At 43.8% G+C, this 21261-nt stretch overlaps 2 protein-coding genes across 2 annotated transcripts; one reads left to right on the forward strand and one right to left on the reverse strand.

Annotated features, from left to right (window-relative positions):
* Nucleotides 1–247: 247 nt before the first annotated feature.
* LOC311105323 (uncharacterized protein) lies at nt 248–16201 on the forward strand. The gene is made up of 12 exons (XM_084147439.1): nt 248–1329; nt 1652–1787; nt 1922–1995; nt 2162–2407; nt 2573–2685; nt 2881–3147; nt 3893–4015; nt 4213–4314; nt 7396–7564; nt 7814–8134; nt 8304–8386; nt 15475–16201. Exons 1-12 carry the CDS (start codon nt 414–416, stop codon nt 15634–15636), a joined length of 2712 nt encoding a protein of 903 aa, XP_084003565.1. The 5' UTR covers nt 248–413; the 3' UTR covers nt 15637–16201.
* Nucleotides 15667–20629, reverse strand: nudt22 (nudix (nucleoside diphosphate linked moiety X)-type motif 22). The gene is made up of 7 exons (XM_084147440.1): nt 20416–20629; nt 18029–18125; nt 17156–17897; nt 16857–16973; nt 16573–16670; nt 16350–16443; nt 15667–16127 (listed from the first exon to the last, which is right to left on the reverse strand). Exons 2-7 carry the CDS (start codon nt 18112–18114, stop codon nt 15969–15971), a joined length of 1296 nt encoding a protein of 431 aa, XP_084003566.1. The 5' UTR covers nt 18115–18125; nt 20416–20629; the 3' UTR covers nt 15667–15968.
* Between the last annotated feature and the right edge of the window lie 632 nt (nt 20630–21261).

Here is a 21261-nt window from a genome sequence, read left to right on the forward strand (position 1 = left end):
TGCCCTCCGATGCTGATTTAAGATCAGTTTTGTTTGTTTCTAGATCATTCGTAGACAAACATTTCAATTGGTTGAGCAACTTCGGCTGATCCTAGATCTGCGCTTATTTGGTGAATAAAGCAAGTGTGATTGGTCAACCCAGTCCAGCGGAATGAGACGTGTCTATGGGCGGTCCCAATTTACATCAATAGCAGATAGGGCTTGGATATCAAGGCGGGTTATTTTCCCGATGGACCAATCAGAGAGTAGAACTGCATATTGAATTTTACAGTACAGCAGTCGTTGGGTGTGTTTTGGCTGCGAGCAGTCGCTTGCTTTTACCAAAGTTTTTTACTGCAGAACAGTCATTTGGAAGCTCATGAGGTAAAGTAACTTTTTTAACTTGATAAAAGCAACGCACATTTCAGTGGAAAATGAAACTGTCAGAAGTCAAAAGGCTAAAAGTGGCCGAACTACGAGCCATGCTCAAAGAGAGAGGACTGGACACCAAAGGACTCAAGGCCGAACTTGTTGGGCGTTTGATGTCCGCTTTCGAAGCTAAATTGCAAGCTCCAGAATCAAGCGATCTTGGACAAGACAAGGGAGTCCCTGGTCTTGGAGAAGAGCCGAAGCCACAAGATGACGAGTCACCCAGAGCATCCACAGTGTTAGCGATGGAGAGAGAATTCCCTCTACCGGGAGAGGAGGCGAAAGTCACTGGACACGATGGAGACGTTGCAGGCGCGGCAAGTTCAGAGATGATGGTGGGACCTGGAGCTGATTGTTCTCCCACCGGTGCAGACACAGAGGCACCTGCAATTTCAGCAGCCGAACTTGATAACATGTCAACAAGTCAATTGGAAGACGTGTGTGTAATCAGCACTTTTGCCATGAGCCTGTGTGCAGAAACCACGGCAGACAAAGAAGGGTCGATGGATCAGACCTCGTTAAATCAACAAGTTGAACAACAGCAACATGTCACCCAAGAAGAGAGCGCTCAAGAACAACAGAGTGAGGAGGAACGTGCACTTGGAGTCTCCAAACGGACTGCCACACAGGAAGCAATGGAGGAGGAGAAAACGACATCAAACCAACAACAACTGAACACAGCAAGCATGAGCACCAGTCCAATTCAAAATACATTTAATACATCACAGATATCACTGATAGACATCGGGTATCAAGACACAAGTATGTTGGTTGTTGGGCAGTCTAAAGAAGAGCATGCCGGATCAGCTGTGGAGGAGGAGGACAGTCTCTCCATGGTAGCACAGAGAGGGAGCAGCACTGAACCCAGCCTCAGTCTGGGATCTGTCTCTGTGACCAGTGACCAGACCAGCCAGGACACAGGTAGATATGATATGACACACACTGAATAATGTAATGCTTATTTTTATTGTATCCATCAGGGTTGGGGACAATTCCATTTTATTTACAGTCAATTCAAAAAGTGAACCAAACTCCAATTGAAAAAAAACAAAAAAATCCTAATTGAAGAGAATTGGAATTGGAATTTTAGTGTTCTTCCTGACTGGAATTTAAATGGAATTGACCCCAACCCTGGTATCCATATGTTACAGGTTTATAACCAATGTTGTACATTGGCCTACACTTTTAGAGTGATCAATCAATCAATCAATCATAACCCCCTCCTCTCCCTCTCTCGTTGCAGTGTTTCACATGGAGAAAGCCAAGGAAAATAGGCCTGGAGGTGGAGGAGAGAAGCGGTGGGTGAAGAGGCCTGCTCAGGGTGAGATGACCAGAGGCCGGGCCTACTACGAATTCAAGGAGGAGATCCAGTACAACAGGTATACTTACAGTACCTTTCCTCCATGACTCAAGTTCTGCAGGGTTTTCTGAGTGAGCCTGGGGAAATTATCCCCTACCCATCAGATGAGTGTCTTTAAACATGACCAAACTCACTCTCTGTCTCTCTACACAGGGCCAAATCCCCATTGCCTCAGCCTGAGAGTAATGGTGTTGATACCGAAGAAGGACGGGTCAGACTAGACTCCTGTGAGTTTAATTATGAAGGATCTCTCTCTCTCTCTCTCTCTCTCTCTCTCTCTCTCTCTCTCTCTCTCTCTCTCTCTCTCTCTCTCTCAATGCCATGGTTGACCAGTGTGATGTCAGTGCAAACGCTGGATAATGGTCAGTTGGGCTCCCTCCCCAATCTCCACAGACGGCGGTGACCTGCACTTTGAGGTGGGCCGGGACGGCTGCAGCGGCCAGCCAAGGTTCTGGGAGCGCTGCCCTCTCCTGTGGTCTGGATGCAGGCTGACACACGGAACTCACCAGGGGAGGGTGGGCTTCGAGGCTAGGTTTGACAAAAAGCTGGTGTCCCCATCACTGGACCCTGAGGACCCTGAGCACCATGGTCTGAGACTGGGCTGGTCAGTGGAGCATTGGAACTCCAGCCTGATGCTGGGTAAGGACTGAATGTTTTTCCAACAAACAATTTGACAATTATGTGGATATGTTCTGGTTATAAATGTCCCTTGGTTTAACAGAGGTACTTCTTTGAGTCTTATGAATAAAATACTGTGTTTCAGTATGATTTGTGCATATTTTTTTCTTTCTGTCTCTCATTCAGGTGATGTGGACTTGTCTTACGGTTACGACGCTAGGGGCAGAAAAGTGACGGCTGGGAAAGAGGAGGAGTTTGGAGAGCCCTTTTCAGAGGGCGATGTCATTGGCTGTTATGCTGTGAGTGGCACTAGTTTTTTTAACCCCTCCCTCCCTTTCTTCACTCTCTTGAATACAGTACATGTTGAAATGCCATTTTAATGATAACAGTTAGAATCTAAAAAATACAAACCTTGGAATTACTATTGTAGTCATCTGTGCCTCGCTTTGTGTTTATGGGTTTGTTCGTGTCTCCCTGCATCTTTCCATCCATAGTCTTTCTCTAAGGAGGAAGGAGTTGAGCTCTCCTTCCATAAGAACGGTCGCCTTATGGGAGTGGCGTTCCACCTGAGTCCTGCTGTTCTCTGGGGTTCTGTGCTGTACCCCCACGTCCTCTGCAAAAACACCTCTATCACCCTCAACTTGGACCCCACCTCTCCCCCCTGGTACCCCAGCCCTGCAGGGTACACCCCCATCCCCTCCCTGCCTGCTGGACAAAGGCTCAGTGCCCCAACCCCACCAACCTCCAAACTGCAGTGTGAGGTGAGAGAGCAGAACAGAGCAGAGCAATGGCTGCCAGCACTAACATGAACTCTATCCTCTGGCCTGTGTGCACTTTATTTACGCTCTACCCCTCTCCCTCCTCTCTCTACCCCTCTCCCTCCTCTCTCTACCCCTCTCCCTCCTCTCTCTAACCCCTCTCCCTCCTCTCTCTACCCCTCTCCCTCCTCTCTCTACCCCTCTCCCTCCTCTCTCTACCCCTCTCCCTCCTCTCTCTACCCCTCTCCCTCCTCTCTCTACCCCTCTCCCTACCCCTCTCTACCCCTCTCCCTACCCCTCTCCCTCTTCTCTCTACCCCTCCCCCTCTCCCTCTTCTCTCTACCCCTCTCCCTCCTCTCTCTACCCCTCTCCCTCCTCTCTCTACCCTCTCCCTCCTCTCTCTACCCCTCTCCCTCCTCTCTCTACCCCTCTCCCTCCTCTCTCTACCCCTCTCCCTATTCTCTCTACCCCTCTCCCTCCTCTCTCTACCCCTCTCCCTCCTCTCTCTACCCCTCTCCCTCCTCTCTCTACCCCTCTCCCTCCTCTCTCTACCCCTCTCCCTCCTCTCCCTCCTCTCTCTACCCCTCTCCCTCCTCTCTCTACCCCTCTCCCTCCTCTCTCTAACCCCTCTCCCTCCTCTCTCTACCCCTCTCCCTCCTCTCTCTACCCCTCTCCCTCCTCTCTCTACCCCTCTCCCTCCTCTCTCTCCCTCTTCTCTCTACCCCTCTCCCTCCTCTCTCTTCCTCAGGTATTGATGATGGTTGGTCTGCCAGGGGCAGGTAAGACCCACTGGGCCAGGGCTCACATGAAGCAACACCCAGAGAAGAGATACACCTTGCTGGGCACCGCAGGCCTCCTACCCTGCATGAAGGTCAGACCACCAGACACACAACTACCCACTATTACAACACCATTATAACACCATTATTGCACCATTAAAACACCATTATAACACTAACACTATTCATAGTTTTATTCACGTATTGATTATATAACTTCCAAAAGTGTGTGTCTGTGTGTCTGTGTGTCTGTGTGTTGTTGGCTGTACCTATGTGTTCCTCTCCACAGGGGCAGGGTCGTAGAGAGAGCAGGCTGCAGCAGGCCTCTCAGTGTCTCAGTGAGCTGATCAAGGTGGCGGCTCAGACTCCACGCAACTACATCCTGGACCAGGTAGGTAGATATTTGATAGGACAACCAGGGGAGGCAGGGTCTGCTGATAGGGCGCTAAATATTGATAGGCTAGCTCCCTGAAAGAGGGATGGTGTATTAACTGATAGGCCAGGAATAAAATCTATCATAATTAAAATGTGATAGTTTAGACCAGGGGTGTCAAACTCATTTTAGCTCAGGGGCCACATGGAGGAAAATCTATTCCCAAGTGGGCCGGACCGGAAAAATCATGGTATATATATAACTTAAAAACAACAACTTCAGATTGTTTTCTTTGTTTTAATACGATCAACATACAACATAAAGCTGGAGCCTGAGGACAGTGTGTCCAAAATAGTACAAGCACAACATCACTATTAATCATAAAACATGTCAAGTTTATTTGAAAATTCTAAAGAAAAAGAACACACAAACACACAATGCCTCAGTGATTAACAGAACTGTTTCACAGATCACAGAACTATATCAGGGTGTCATTTCTCAGGCAGAAATGTAGATAAAAATAATGAAATCCTGTTCCCCAAACAAGTGCAAGAACCACAGAGTCAAGAATAGGTTAAATATACAAATAAAATAAAAACAATTAAAAACAATAGCACATCAACATAAAAACATATAAACATAAAGTTAGAGCCTGAGGACAGTGTCCAAAAGCACAACATCACTATTAATCATAAAACACCTCAAGTTATTTGAAAGTTCTGAGGACAAAGAACACACAAACACACAATGCCTCAGTGATTAACAGAACTGTTTCACAGATCACAGAACTATATCAGGATGTCATTTCTCAGGCAGAAATGTAGATAAAAATAATGAAATCCTGTTCCCCAAACAAGTGCAAGAACCACAGAGTCAAGAATAGGTTAAATATACAAATAAAATAAAATCAATTAAAAACAATAGCACATCAACATAAAAACATATAAACATAAAGCTGGAGCCTGAGGACAGTGTCCAAAAGCACAACATCACTATTAATCATAAAACACCTCAAGTTATTTGAAAGTTCTGAGGACAAAGAACAGACAAACACACAATGCCTCAGTGATTCACAGAAGTATATCACAGATCACAGAACTATATCAGGGTGTCATTTCTCAGGCAGAAATGTAGATAAAAATAATGAAATCCTGTTCCCCAAACAAGTGCAAGAACCACAGAGTCAAGAATAGGTTAAATATACAAATAAAATCAATTAAAAACAATAGCACATCAACATAAAAACATCAACATAAATCTGAAAGCGTTGCTCAAACTCCCGTAACAGTCCCGTTATTTTATCTTTGAACCGCTTCATGTCTGCCACATGTTGGGTCGCGCACACATTTTTCAGACAGGGGAAGTGAGCTGCATCACCACCGGCAAGTTGCGTCTCCCACAATGACAGCTTCAACTTGAAAGAACGTACGCTGTCATAATACTGCGTGACAACTTTGTTGCGCCCTTGCAGCTGTTTGTTCAAGTTATTCAGGTGCTCTGTAACATCCACCATAAATGCAAGGTCCTGCATCCATTCTGCGGAATGAAATTCTAACACTGGTTTGCCCTTTTCTTCCATGAACTGTTCAATTTCTTCTCGTAAATCAAAGAAACGCCTCAGCACAGCACCTCGGCTTAACCATCTTACCTCAGTGTGGTATGGCAGGCCATAGGTGTGGTCTTTCTCTCTGAGAAGGCTGTCAAACTGACGGTGATTCTGGATCGGATGAAATTAACAGTTTGGATGACCACCTTCATAACGTTATCCATCTTTAATGACTTGCAACACAAAGCCTCCTGGTGCAAAATACAGTGAAAAGTCAAAAAATCACGTCCTCCATTTGCAGATTGCACTTTCTCTCTGAACTTTGTCACAACGCCTGCTTTTTTCCCGATCATTGAGGGCGCACCATCTGTAGCCAGGCTGACAGCGCGGGACCAGTCCACTCCGACCCTGTCCAGCGCGCCGACGAGTGCGGTAAAAATATCAGCTGCTGTCGTTGTATCTGTCATCGGCACCAACTCCACGAACTCCTCGGTGACGGTCAATGTGTCATCAACTCCGCGGATGAAAATGGCCAGTTGTGCAACATCTGTAATGTCCGTGCTTTCATCAATTGCAACCGAAAACGCAATAAATGACTGAAAGATCGGAAATCCTGTCTGCAACTGTGTTTCTTGTCAGGCTGATATTTGCAAAAGCCTGCCGCTTTTCAGGGCACACAATCTCCGCTGCCTTCATCATGCATGTTTTTACAAATTCACCCTCACTAAATGGTTTTGAAGCCACTGCGATTTCATTAGCAATGAGGTAGCTAGCTTTCACTGCAGCGTCACTGATGTCTCGGCTGTGAGTAAACACAGACTGCTGTTTCTTCAGACCCGCCAACAGTTCATTCACCTTCTCTCATCTCCGCTGTCCTTGAAAGTTGTCATATTTGTCGGCATGAAGACTCACATAGTGGCGACGAAGGTTATATTCTTTCAGCACTGCAACATGCTCTGAACACACCAAACATACAGCTTTCCCATTCAATTCCGTGAATAAATAGGATGACCATTTTTCTTGGAACACTCTGCACTCTGCGTCCACTTTTCTCTTTTTTGACAGAGACATATTGGGGCAATGAGGGTGCCAAAGCAAATAATGTTAAAAGTAGAAGCCGTAATAAATATCGCGGGCAAAACAAAGTAGCTCATTGGCTGCACGTGCTTGACCTACTTGCTCTGCCCCGGTATAAACAGTTTGCTTGCTTAACACAATTGCTATTGCGCCATCCAGTGGACGCAATTGTAACAGCAGTTTATTTTATTGAAAAATTGCAGCCCATTTTTATACTTTACACAAAAAAAAAAAAAACTTTTTTTTTTTTTTTTTTTCCTCAAAATCATCTCGCGGGCCGGATTAAACCCGTTTGCGGGCCTGATCCGGCCCGCGGGCCATACGTTTGACACCCCTGGTTTAGACAATCTTTCTCTCCACTCCTCTCTTTGTTGCCTCTCCACCTCTCCCCCTCCTAAATAACCCCGAGCAAAAAATAGGAATTGGAGTTCTCTGTAAAGACAATTGGACAATAAAGTATTCTTCTTTGTCCCCAGCCCAACGTCCACCCCTCAGCTCAGCGCCAGAGGCTGCTGTGGTTCGGGGGTTTCAGGCGGAGGGCGGTGGTGGTGTTCCCATCTAAAGAGGAGTGGAAGAGGCGTCTGCAGGAGCAACAGGAGGAGGAGGGGGACCAGATCCCTGAAACTGATCTCCACAAGGTCAAAGGTCAGGGAAATACGATACAGAAGATGAGCAATGACCTTTTTAAGGATACTTTCGTAAGCATTTACACAATTCAAAAACGTCTATAGAGTAGCAGCATATCAATCTTTGAGTTGTTCTGAGTTGCATAGTTTTCACACAGATTAAGTTTAATGGAGTAACATACTATGCAAGCCTATACAGTGAAAGGAGAACCTAACTGAAGGTATGGTTGCTTTTGATGCTGTCTTGATGTCCTCTCCTCCCCCCCAGTGAGCTGCACTCTGCCAGAGCAGGGGGACCTGCTGGAGAAGGTGCTGTTTGTGGAGCTAGCCAGAGAGGAGTCACAGGCTCTCTTGGAGGGGTACAAAAAGGAGGCGAAAAGCCTGCTCCCCCCTGTCTCCTCCGCCCCTAAACAACGGAAGAAACCCCGCATCCGATACAATAACCCCTCTAGCCTCGGACTTCAATCTTATCACCTTAACAAGACGAGATTTGGAAGGATGGCCACGCGAGACTATAACCCCCCTAACCCCCTCCCCAAGGGCCAGACGGACGGGGGGTACAATCCAGTGGCTGCTGGTGACTTGAGAGGTCAGGGAGAATGATTGATGAAAACATGTATATATATTTGGGGGGAAACTTGAGTGCCGCTATTACTGTGTAATTATTCCTTAATATGTTTGGTCTGGTAATATGTCATGCCTTGGGGTACCTATGGTTACAGCAATAACATTACTGATTTTGGTTTGTTTGTCTGTAGGTTGGGACTGCACATGGTTCAACCAGGGCCAGCCATACCCGTATGGTCATCAGCAGTACTGGGCACCACAGCAGCTCAGATATGTGAGTCTTCGTCTATCCAATAAACCTCTGATAGATATACTTCACCTTTACATAGTTTCCTTCTGTTCCGCTTTATTAATTCATACATTTTTGTGATTTTTTCATTGATTTAGAATTATTAGTTTATTGGATAGGACAGAAATAGACTAGAATGATATAGTAGAGAGTTGCTGATATAGCAGTGGGCCAGATTGGAAACCATGCAGCAGTGGTATATAATCTAGAGACAGTGGTATATAACCTAGAAGCAGGTGTATATGATCTAGAGGCACGGGTATAATCTAGAGACAGTGGTATATAACCTAGAAGCAGGTGTATATGATCTAGAGGCACGGGTATATAATCTAGAGACAGTGGTATATAACCTAGAAGCAGGTGTATATGATCTAGTGGCACGGGTATATAATCTAGAGACAGTGGTATATAACCTAGAAGCAGGTGTATATGATCTAGAGGCACGGGTATATAATCTAGAGACAGTGGTATATAACCTAGAAGCAGGTGTATATGATCTAGAGGCACGGGTATATAATCTAGAGACAGTGGTATATAACCTAGAAGCAGGTGTATATGATCTAGAGGCACAGGTATATAATCTAGAAGCAGGTGTATATGATCTAGAGGCACGGGTATATAATCTAGAGACAGTGGTATATAACCTAGAAGCAGGTGTATATGATCTAGAGGCACGGGTATATAATCTAGAGACAGTGGTATATAACCTAGAAGCAGGTGTATATGATCTAGAGGCACGGGTACAGTGGGGAAAAAAAGTATTTAGTCAGCCACCAATTGTGCAAGTTCTCCCACTTAAAAAGATGAGAGAGGCCTGTAATTTTCATCATAGGTACACGTCAACTATGACAGACAAAATGAGAAAAAAAAAATCCAGAAAATCACATTGTAGGATTTTTAATGAATTTATTGGCATATGATGGTGGAAAATAAGTATTTGGTCAATAACAAAAGTTTCTCAATACTTTGTTATATACCCTTTGTTGGCAATGACACAGGTCAAACGTTTTCTGTAAGTCTTCACAAGGTTTTCACACACTGTTGCTGGTATTTTGGCCCATTCCTCCATGCAAATCTCCTCTAGAGCAGTGATGTTTTGGGGCTGTCGCTGGGCAACACAGACTTTCAACTCCCTCCAAAGATTTTCTATGGGGTTGAGTTCTGGAGACTGGCTAGGCCACTCCAGGACCTTGAAATGCTTCTTACGAAGCCACTCCTTCGTTGCCCGGGCGGTGTGTTTGGGATCATTGTCATGCTGAAAGACCCAGCCACGTTTCATCTTCAATGCCCTTGCTGATGGAAGGAGGGTTTCACTCAAAATCTCACGATACATGGCCCCATTCATTCTTTCCTTTACACGGATCAGTCGTCCTGGTCCCTTTGCAGAAAAACAGCCCCAAAGCATGATGTTTCCAACCCCATGCTTCACAGTAGGTATGGTGTTCTTTGGATGCAACTCAGCATTCTTTGTCCTCCAAACATGACGAGTTGAGTTTTTACCAAAAAGTTATATTTTGGTTTCATCTGACCATATGACATTCTCCCAATCCTATTCTGGATCATCCAAATGCACTTCAGACGGGCCTGGACATGTACTGGCTTAAGCAGGGGGACACGTCTCGCACTGCAGGATTTGAGTCCCTGGCGGCGTAGTGTGTTACTGATGGTAGGCTTTGTTACTTTGGTCCCAGCTCTCTGCAGGTCATTCACTAGGTCCCCCCGTGTGGTTCTGGGATTTTTGCTCACCGTTCTTGTGATCATTTTGACCCCACGGGGTGAGATCTTGCGTGGAGCCCCAGATCGAGGGAGATTATCAGTGGTCTTGTATGTCTTCCATTTCCTAATAATTGCTCCCACAGTTGATTTCTTCAAACCAAGCTGCTTACCTATTGTAGATTCAGTCTTCCCAGCCTGGTGCAGGTCTACAATTTTGTTTTTGGTGTCCTTTGACAGCTCTTTGGTCTTGGCCATTGTGAAGTTTGGAGTGTGACTGTTTGAGGTTGTGGACAGGTGTCTTTTATACTGATAACAAGTTCAAACAGGTGCCATTAATACAGGTAACGAGTGGAGGACAGAGGAGCCTCTTAAAGAAGAAGTTACAGGTCTGTGAGAGCCAGAAATCTTGCTTGTTTGTAGGTGACCAAATACTTATTTTCCACCATAATTTGCAAATAAATTCATTAAAAATCCTACAATGGGATTTTCTGGATTTTTTTTTCTCAATTTGTCTGTCATAGTTGACGTGTACCTATGATGAAAATTACAGGCCTCTCTCATCTTTTTAAGTGGGAGAACTTGCACAATTGGTGGCTGACTAAATACTTTTTTTCCCCACTGTATATAATCTAGAGACAGTGGTATATAACCTAGAAGCAGGTGTATATGATCTAGAGGCACGGGTATATAATCTAGAGACAGTGGTATATAACCTAGAAGCAGGTGTATATGATCTAGAGGCACAGGTATATAATCTAGAAGCAGGTGTATATGATCTAGAGGCACGGGTATATAACCTAGAGACAGTGGTATATAACCTAGAAGCAGGTGTATATGATCTAGAGGCACGGGTATATAATCTAGAGACAGTGGTATATAACCTAGAAGCAGGTGTATATGATCTAGAGGCACGGGTATATAATCTAGAGACAGTGGTATATAACCTAGAAGCAGGTGTATATGATCTAGAGGCACAGGTATATAATCTAGAAGCAGGTGTATATGATCTAGAGGCACGGGTATATAATCTAGAGACAGTGGTATATAACCTAGAAGCAGGTGTATATGATCTAGAGGCACGGGTATATAATCTAGAGACAGTGGTATATAACCTAGAAGCAGGTGTATATGATCTAGAGGCACGGGTATATAATCTAGAGACAGTGGTATATAACCTAGAAGCAGGTGTATATGATCTAGAGGTACGGTATATAATCTAGAGACAGTGGTATATAACCTAGAAGCAGGTGTATATGATCTAGAGGCACGGGTATATAATCTAGAGACAGTGGTATATAATCTAGAAGCAGGTGTATATGATCTAGAGGCACGGGTATATCATCTAGAGAGTGGTATATAACCTAGAAGCAGGTGTATATGATCTAGAGGCACGGATATATAATCTAGAGACAGTGGTATATAATCTAGAAGCAGGTGTATATGATCTAGAGGCACGGGTATATAATCTAGAGACAGTGGTATATAACCTAGAAGCAGGTGTATATGATCTAGAGGCACGGGTATATAATCTAGAGACAGTGGTATATAACCTAGAAGCAGGTGTATATGATCTAGAGGCACAGGTATATAATCTAGAAGCAGGTGTATATGATTTAGAGGCACGGGTATATAATCTAGAGACAGTGGTATATAACCTAGAAGCAGGTGTATATGATCTAGAGGCACGGGTATATAATCTAGAGACAGTGATATATAACCTAGAAGCAGGTGTATATGATCTAGAGGCACGGGTATATAATCTAGAGACAGTGGTATATAACCTAGAAGCAGGTGTATATGATCTAGAGGCACGGGTATATAATCTAGAGACAGTGGTATATAACCTAGAAGCAGGTGTATATGATCTAGAGGCACGGGTATATAATCTAGAGACAGTGGTATATAATCTAGAAGCAGGTGTATATGATCTAGAGGCACAGGTATATAATCTAGAGAGTGGTATATAACCTAGAAGCAGGTGTATATGATCTAGAGGCACGGGTATATAATCTAGAGACAGTGGTATATAATCTAGAAGCAGGTGTATATGATCTAGAGACAGTGGTATATAACCTAGAAGCAGGTGTATATGATCTAGAGGCACGGGTATATAATCTAGAGACAGTGGTATATAACCTAGAAGCAGGTGTATATGATCTAGAGCAGCCAAACCCAACTGGCCGGACACAGAGAGGGGTCAATCCAGACCGGATAACATCGCATTTTGTTACATAAAAGTCAATACATTATTTTTAGACAGCTTTACTAAATCAACCGGGCGCGGCGGCCTCTTTAACTCAACAACCGCTCTTTCTCGCTCTCTCTCTCGAAGCAACGCCCACCTCTACTAGTGCCCCGTCTAATACAATGCCGGGGTTATATGCAAATACAAGAGACTGCGTCTTACCCAATCACATGAATCCAAATATCCTCAGCGGAACCTTGGGACAAGCAGGCAGAAAGAAACTGAAAGATTTGATCGTGGTTCAACTGTAAATATCACAGATAGGAGCTTAGTTACCAGGATCTTTGTTAATATGGCTTGTTAAAAAAAAAGACAAGTTGACTCTGAAAACCGTATATTCAAAGACGAGTGGACGGAACAGTATTTATTCATTCTCCCTGCAACTAGCACAAAACCAATGTGCCTGATATGCAGTGAGTCCGTAGCTCTCGTGAAAAGTGCCAATGTTAAGCACCATTATGACACCAGGCATAGTAAATTGGATCAGACGTATCCCCTAAACACGGAGGTAAGAACAAACAAGATTAACCAACTCAAATCCCAAAAATGAGAGCTCCACCAAAGTCCTAGAGGCAGGGGTATATCATCTAGAGGCAGGGGTATATCATCTAGAGGCAGGGGTATGTCATCTAGAGGCAGGGGTATATCATCTAGAGGCAGGGGTATATCATCTAGAGGCAGGGGTATGTCATCTAGAGGCAGGGGTATATCATCTAGAGGCAGGGGTATATCATCTAGAGGCAGGGGTATATCATATAGAGGCAGGGGGATATCATCTAGAGGCAGGGGTATATAATGGGGGTATGAAAAATAATGTATGCACTCACTAACTGTAAGTCGCTCTGGATAAGAGCGTCTGCTAAATGACTAAAATGTAAATGTAAATGTATAATCTAGAGGCAGGGGTGTATAATATAGAGGATAATCTAGAGGCAGGGTTGTATAATCTAGAGGATAATCTAGAGGCAGGGGTGTATAATCTAGAGGCAGGGGTTTATAATCTAGAGGCAGGGGTGTATAATCTAGAGGCAGGGGTGTATAATCTAGAGGCAGGGGTGTATAATCTAGAGGCAGGGGTGTATAATCTAGAGGCAGGGGAGTATAATCTAGAGGCAGGGGTGTATAATCTAGAGGATAATCTAGAGGCAGGGGAGTATAATCTAGAGGCAGGGGTTTATAATCTAGAGGCAGGGGTGTATAATCTAGAGGCAGAGGAGTATAATCTAGAGGCAGGGGTATATGATGCCACACATTTCTGTGATATTTATCTGGCAGGATGAAACGTTCAATGGAGCAAACTACCAGTACCGCAGCAACGACTTTAGCCATGAAGCATACAGGGAGTACAACAGACAGCTAAACTACAACAAACAGCTAGAATGCTACAGACAGGAAGAATGCTACAGACAGGAAGAATGCTACAGACAGGAAGCATGCTACAGACAGGAAGCATGCTACAGACAGGAAGAATGCCACAGACAGGAAGAATGCTACAGACAGGAAGCATGCTACAGACAGGAAGCATGCTACAGACAGGTAGTGGTACACACACACACAAACAGGCATGCACATTGGGTACCTGTCAGGGTTTCCATTAGCGGTAATAGCCGGCTTTTGGCCGAAAACAATATGAAAAGCCGATAAATAAAAATGGCACCGGCAAATTGTCCAGGAGTAGAAAACAAATCCCATTGCGGAAATGCATTTTAGCCTATTCATTGATTAAAATATCTGTCAATGTAGCATGAGAGCTGCTGCTACAGCTCATCACACAGCTTGTTTGTTGCTACTGGAGTGAAACGTGCTTTTATAAGCCCAATCATTGTGCGACAATTCTAAATGCAATTGCGTGTTAAAAACAGTTTTGATGGCCAAGATTAGAAATAGCTACTATTTTTATTTCTCAACTGGTAATTGAAGTGTGCTTCCCATTCAAGTGCATAGGTAACTAGGCAGGCTTCACACCACTTTGCAATGAGCTGGAGGCAGTATGTGCATTTTGAAAACATACTTAATTGTTTGAAACCTGAACGTTTTACTACATTATGAGGCATGTCTTACCTTGCTTCAAAGTAGCTTAGCCAAAATCCAATCAAACTTGCAGGCAATTATTTTTATGAAGACTTCCATATGCCATTGAAACCAGTAGCCTATTTAGCTCATGTTTAGTTGTTTTTCAAATGTATTTCATTGTCCAGTAGCCAAAGGCCCAATCCTAGTCATATTAGCAACCCATGCTAGCTGTTCCATCTTTATCTCCACTCTTCCTACATTTCTAACAGATGCATTCATCTCGGTCTCATGAAACCGCTTGCATGTGCAGTGCTTTCCTGCTAAATTGCAGTATGGAACGAACATTCACGCGTAGCCTACTGCCTTGAAATAATAGTTGATCAACGTTTTAAGCTAAACGCTCTGATCTGTTGCACGAGCCTCATTGCTTTTTAACGTTGTTTTGGATGTATCCTAGGCCTACTGGTTGTATGAATTTGGGATCTATCGTCCCACAACTGTCCCAGAGTCTGTTTGGAATAGGCTATTTCTTTCTCGCACAGAACGACAAGCTGACCAATAGAATAGGTTCACTTTTCTACTATGGGGGCTAGTATATTGACCTAGGCTAGTGATTTTGCTAGTGTCTTCTTGGCTGAGGAAAAGTAAATGTGGACAGTTATTCTAACATCTTAAAATTCCACATCGGAATTCGGTAAGGAGCACATTGCATCCTCGAGTTGCATGTTCTGTTAAGATGAGTTACCATAATCTAAATGTGATTTGTCATTCTGAGTACCGTGGGTGGACGCCCTAATCAGGTTACGCACCCAATGCATATGGGTCCGGTACATTAAAATGCTGCCGGTCAAATGTCCTGCACCACATTTTCCTAACTGAGACCCTGGTACCGGTGTGTGTGCAAAACAGGTAAATGCTATAGACAGTGTAGATGGTAGAATAGAGAGAGAGCATACCTGTGTACAGAGCTCTGAGAGGAAGTGCAGTCCAATCTTTCAGCACCATAGACAGTCTCACATGTTAAAAGTCTCCCAGTCAAGGTCTCTGTTGAACAGTATGAATGATGTATTTTATTCTCTCTCTCCCCCTCTCTGTTCAGTGGAATCAGAGTTACCAAGACCAGGACTACTACGGCAACAAGAATCAGGGTTACCAAGACCAGGGCTATTACGGCAACAAGAATCAGGGTTACCAAGACCAGGGCTACTATGGTAACAGGAACTACGCTTACGATAGTTACCATTACCAGGGTTACTGTTAAACGTCTAAAGAGAAGAGCAAAATCATCAGGTGGTTTTATAGAGATTTATTATACATGTTTGTTAGATTTCTTACATTATCACAGCATTTTTATGCAAAGTTGGGAAATATTGTGCCTCCACCAGGTGCCTAAGTGTCAAACATCAAGCAATGTTCATATGGAGTTCTCTTTTTCTGTAATACTGCTGGAACTTTATATCAGGGAATGTTTACTTCGACATTTTCATAGCAGGGGGCTTAAACTTTCTACAGCAGTATTGTCTCTTAAAGCAACAACAGCAACATTAAATCGCTGCTTTTTCGTTGAAGAAAATGTCTATTGTATTCATTTCATCATCTGGAAATTTTATCCAGTGCCGTAGCTGGAGTCTGTGATAGATTGCTTTTGTCTTCTCGGTCAGGCAGCACTAGTTGATAGAGCAGCACTGCACCCTTGGCTGAAGGACACAACTCCGACCACAGGGGGGCGCTCTGGTCTAGACGTAGCACCTCCTTCAATTCACAAGACATGTTCAGAGATTCATTACACAAGGTGTTATTAATGTGTAATAAACTGTTTACAAACTATTTGTATGACATTGTTCAATATCTATGTTTCAATGATGAAAGATCACTTTCCATATGCTTTGTTCTGCTGTGTTCTTAGACATTACATTTTCTTTATGCACAGATTACAGTTTCACAGATAACGGTAACTGTTGTGGCGCTCCTTACCGTTTGGCTCAAGAACATGATATCTGTAGACTCCTGGGCCTCGACGCCCCCCTGCCAGTAAAGCTCTCGAACTTCTGTGGAAGTCAGCGAACAACTGGGGACAGACACGACACAATATAGGAATTGTATAATACTGCATGTCTTATCATTTTGTGGACAGTTACCAAACATGGGCCTGATAATGAAGGGCTCTTTTCTATGATGTAATTTCCTGTGTGAGTACCTGATGTAGAACTCTGCGCTGGGTCTGCCTGCACTGGTGTTATTCAGAGCGATGCCCATCAGTACCGGCTCACCCAGACAACAAAGAGGAACATTTACCTGCAGACAGACAGTGAGGTCGTAATGAGATGAATGAAGACAAACTTAATGAAAGAGAGAGAAAGAAAGAAAATGATAGATGGAGAGAGGGATGAAGAGAGAGAGAAAGAATGCTTCAAAGGAGGCAGGCAGACAGACTGTCCTTGACCACTCAGTCTCATGGCCAGCAGCTAGGTTTCGTCTCACCTCGTCTCTAATCTCAGTGCACACAGAAGAGAACAGCTCTCTGACCACAGCCTCTTCCATCCGCTGCAGCATCTCCACCCTGATCTTGTCCATCTCATCGAGGCCTTCAAACACAGCCTGGGGGAAAGGGGGAGGAGGCGGCTAAGGTAATTAGATATCATAAGTAAGTTACCATAAGTATGGCAAACAATGGAAATAGAATACAGTTCAACACTTGTTTGGAATGAGTAACCTCACAAGTATGGAGGATACAATACCACATTTCATACAGTATTGGTTTAACTTTCACCCTGTCTCACCTTTGGTTCGGGGTGCCCCCCAGGGATGTCCAGCAGCCCCCCTGCCTCGGCCACTTGCTGGCTCCTCCTGATCAGCACCACCTGTCTGTCAGCCGTACACAGGACCCCACCCACCCCCAGCGGCTGGGCCAATAGAGCCAGGGGATCCCCAAACTCCGCCTCCGCACGCTGGCATAGCTCCCCTGCTCTCTGAGACCAGTTGGTGCCCAGGAAGTCCCTATAGCAGGTCAGGCCCAACCTCAGGGTCAGGATGGGAGTGGGCCCCTCACCCTTCCCACCCACATCTCTCTGTAGGCAGGGTTGAGCTTCTGCTGCACTGCTCCCCACAGCAGGATCTTGGTTTCCGCACCCTGGGGTAGAGGTTTGTGAGTCTCTGAGGTTCCCCTCTCTCTGCTTATAGCTATTCAAATCAATGTCATTATGCTGTCGTTCGCCGATTACTTCGTCTATTTGATCTCTTTGGTGTCTGAGCACCTCTGCTCTTCTAGAGTCAGTGTTCCCCTTTGTCTCATGTAAGCCCTCTTCCTCCTTCTGAATGCTACATTGCCTTCCATCTCTGTCTCCTTCTCCATTCATGCAGGGAGGCTGGGGTGTAGGTGGGCAGGAGGGCTGGGGGGAGGCCAGACTGAAAGAGTGCAGCCTGAATTTGGCCCCATTGAAAAGCCATGGCTCCCTGGTCACCCTCTCTGTCCACACCTCCTCTATGTGACGCTCCAGTGCTGGCTCTGTCTGACGGTTAAACCTTGACGGATAGAAAGAGAGAGAGAGATGGAGGGAGAGGACAATAGATCCATTGTGTTTGATAACTGGTTTTATAGTTAGTTGGTTGTTAGAAGTAGTCTATCGATTGAAAGTAATGAATTATGAATTTACCTGGCAGAAAGCTCCACCTGCACCTGTGGTTCCAGGAGACCTCCCCAGGCGGTGCAGTGCAACAGCACAGAGACCTCACGATCCATTCTGATTAGGCCTAATCAAATTGTAATCATATAAATCAGCTCTCATGTTTGCGTAGAATAAATTAAAAAAGATCATTTTCAAATTGAGGAAGGCCAGGATAGTTTTACCTAGCCCAATATTGGACTAAAGGAGTCTAACGTTTCTCCTTATAGTCCAAGGACCTTACATGTTCTGTTTAAAGGGCGAAGTGGCTCTCGAAGTTAAAACAGCCAAATACTCCATCTAAACGTGAATTCTCAATTATGGTTCTAGCAACATATGTCATTGATAAATTAGCTTGTCAGTACACGGTCAAACGAACTGATTGAACTAGCTAGCTACTAGCCCAAGATGTACTCTTTTTTTAAGGATCCTAACGTTACTCCTTAAGGTCCTTGGACCTTACAGGTTATTTTCAGAGGTAGACTGGCTCTGGCAGCCAAAACTCCATCTAAACGTGAATCGATTCTCAATTGCGATACGGTTCTAGAAACATAAAGCCCTCTACTTTCATATCACATCAAAAATAATTTCACAAATGCAAAATACACACTTACTTCACACTGTTTTAACCGATTTTAACAGTTGCAGGCGACAGTATTTTTCAATGACAACACATTTGTGGCGTCCATCTTCCGTTTACACACAGGTGTTCGAAGAGGCAGATAGCTAATTAGCACAGGTAGTCCATTCTGTCTTCTGTAAACAAGCGCTCTAACATGGGAATATGTGTGGGAACCCTATAAAAGGTGTGTATCAATTTAACCTTTAGTTTTTAGAAAATTATTTCTCGCCGATATGAAAGATAAGATCCTTATGCTTCCAAAACCGTACCGCAAGAGATGTGTGTTAATGTTCAGGCCAAGCGTTGTGGCTCTTAACAAAACTCTCCCGTACAGAAGATGCCTTCATCCAATGACTTATGTGTAATGTAATGGAACTAAGAGTCATGATCAAGGGCTAAGTTTTACCATGTGACTTAGCCCAGAAGTGTAGAGCTATGTGTTTACAGAAGTGATGCTGGAAAAGTACTTGAATGAATTTTCAAGTCAAATATCGGGAGAAAACTGTAGCTATGAAGCTGCTGTAAAGTGAATAGCTAGCAAACTTGATCGTGACTCAGTTCCATTCCATTACACAAGAGTCATTGGATGAAGGCATCTTCTGTAGGGTGGAAGTTTTGTTAAAAGCCCCGACTCACAGTTTGAACATCAACACGCATCGCTTGCCGTACGGTTTTGGAAGCATAAGGACCTTATCTTTCTTATCGGCGAGAAATAATTTTCACACCTTTATACGGTTAGTGTTACCACATTGCCATATCTTCATGTTTACTGAAGACCAACCTGATCTCAGAGCATCTCGTACTACTCTGTACGTAAATCCGATACACTCCATTCAGTATGATATGTTACATTTCGTAGGTATGTATTAATGAGTGGATGTCTATCACCCATTTCGTATTATACTTTACGAATTTTCTAAATGTATATGTTACGAATTTGAAAAACGTATGATAAGATACGAATTCTAGCTAGGTGGCCAACGTTAGCTAGGCTAGAGGTTTGGGTAGGTGTTATGTTAAAAGGTTAGGTAAAAGGGTTAAGGTTAGGGGGAGAGTTAGTTAAAAAGGTTAGAGTTCGGGGAAGGGTTAGCTAATATGCTATGTAGTTGCAAAAAAGTAGTAAGTAGTTGAAAAGTTCCTAATTAGTTAAAATGCTAAAGGTGTCTCTGATTAGATTCGAACTCGCAACATTTGGGTTGCTAAACGTTCGCGTTATACACCCACCCCAACCATAACCATATGTCTTATGTAACCATACCAAACCGAACATATCACACTAATTTGACTGTCCCGGATATACATTTACTATGTTACGTCTGAGACCAGGCTGGGAAGCTATCTAGCATGCTCCAAACAACTGTGTGTAACAGCAGAAGGCCGCCAGAACCGTGTTGTCACTGAAAAATACTGTCAGCTGCAATTGTGATAAAGCCGTTAAAACAGTGTACAGTAAGTGTATATTTTGTATTTGTTAAATTTGTGATTGAAAGTAGAGGGCTTAATGTTTCTAAAACCGTATTGTAATTGAGAATTGATTCACGTTTAGATGGAGTTTTGGCTGCCAAAATAACCTATAAGGTCATTGGACCTTAAGGAGTAACGTTAGGCTCCTTAAGAGTACATCTTGGGCTAGTAGCTAGCTTCTTGCTAAAATTCTTTCACCGTTTGAACCCAGCACCTTGTTCTGACAACCTAATTTATCAATTACTTTATCAATGACACAAACATGGCTATAGTTTGAAAGATTGATCCTTACCTATAGCTTCCCTCCACTGCTATATCATAAACAAGTCAAGCCTTAACAACGAACATATAGATTACTTTTATAAATGGAGTGGACGCTGACTGAACCAAAGCCTCGAGCGTTTGGGAAAGTCATAAACATATTTTTTTTTTAAAGTGCGCTGAGAGACAAATGCAAAGATACTAGTAACTAACCCTGTCTGACAAATGTGTGGTCTTAAAAGTCCAGGAAGTGATTTTGGGGACGGGTCATAACAATCAGGTCAGCACCGCCCACTTCCACAGCTGATTGGAGGAGGCGTGAGGTTGGCGAGGACAGAAAGTAAACTGCTGTGTATGCATTGATGAGTAAAATACTATTTTTGGGTGTTGAAGAAAAACCAAAAAGTGTGTGAAATGCATTAAATGTCCGTATTTTCTGTTGTTAGCCAGAAGAAAAACAATCAATGTTTGATGCATTTTCTTGTAGAGAATAGAAAGGCATGGAATGGTTAACCCCAAAACGTGCAGTAGTGTGCGGTCGTGTTCAGTATGGGATACACGTTATGAAAAGGAGTGAAACTGGGTGCTAGCGTCCTGAATTTGTCCACTAAGAACAGGGATTTTGTTTTCAGTTGCAAACGGAACGAAACGGGGAGGGACCTACCTGAATTTGTCCAATATAAACTATAGTTTACGATTTCCGTTGGGCGTAAACGCAACAGACTAAACGTTTTGCAACAGAATCGGCGAAATGATTAAACCCCAGCACTCTGCCAGAGACAATTTTATGCAACAACCCCCAGTATATTTGTTATGAAGCGAAAGAAAGTGCAATATTTCGGTACGTCTATGCTTCTCTACCCTTGCAATTCACAAT

This window comes from Coregonus lavaretus (genome assembly GCF_964263955.1).
Source record: "Coregonus lavaretus genome assembly, chromosome: 29".
NCBI classification, from domain to species: Eukaryota; Metazoa; Chordata; class Actinopteri; order Salmoniformes; family Salmonidae; genus Coregonus; species Coregonus lavaretus.

Bases quoted from the DNA above. Each gene is read 5' to 3' on its own strand.
- nudt22 (XM_084147440.1), bottom strand. From the start codon at position 18,114: ATGGATCGTGAGGTCTCTGTGCTGTTGCACTGCACCGCCTGGGGAGGT. The intron at 16,671-16,856 runs GTGAGACGAAAC...GTCTGTCTGCAG, and splicing joins GCACTGAGATTAGAGACGAG to GTAAATGTTCCTCTTTGTTG. The intron at 16,128-16,349 runs GTAAGGAGCGCC...TGTGAATTGAAG, and splicing joins TCATGTTCTTGAGCCAAACG to GAGGTGCTACGTCTAGACCA.
- LOC311105323 (XM_084147439.1), top strand. From the start codon at position 414: ATGAAACTGTCAGAAGTCAAAAGGCTAAAAGTGGCCGAACTACGAGCC. The intron at 4,315-7,395 runs GTAGGTAGATAT...CTTTGTCCCCAG, and splicing joins GCAACTACATCCTGGACCAG to CCCAACGTCCACCCCTCAGC. The intron at 8,387-15,474 runs GTGAGTCTTCGT...CTCTCTGTTCAG, and splicing joins CACCACAGCAGCTCAGATAT to TGGAATCAGAGTTACCAAGA.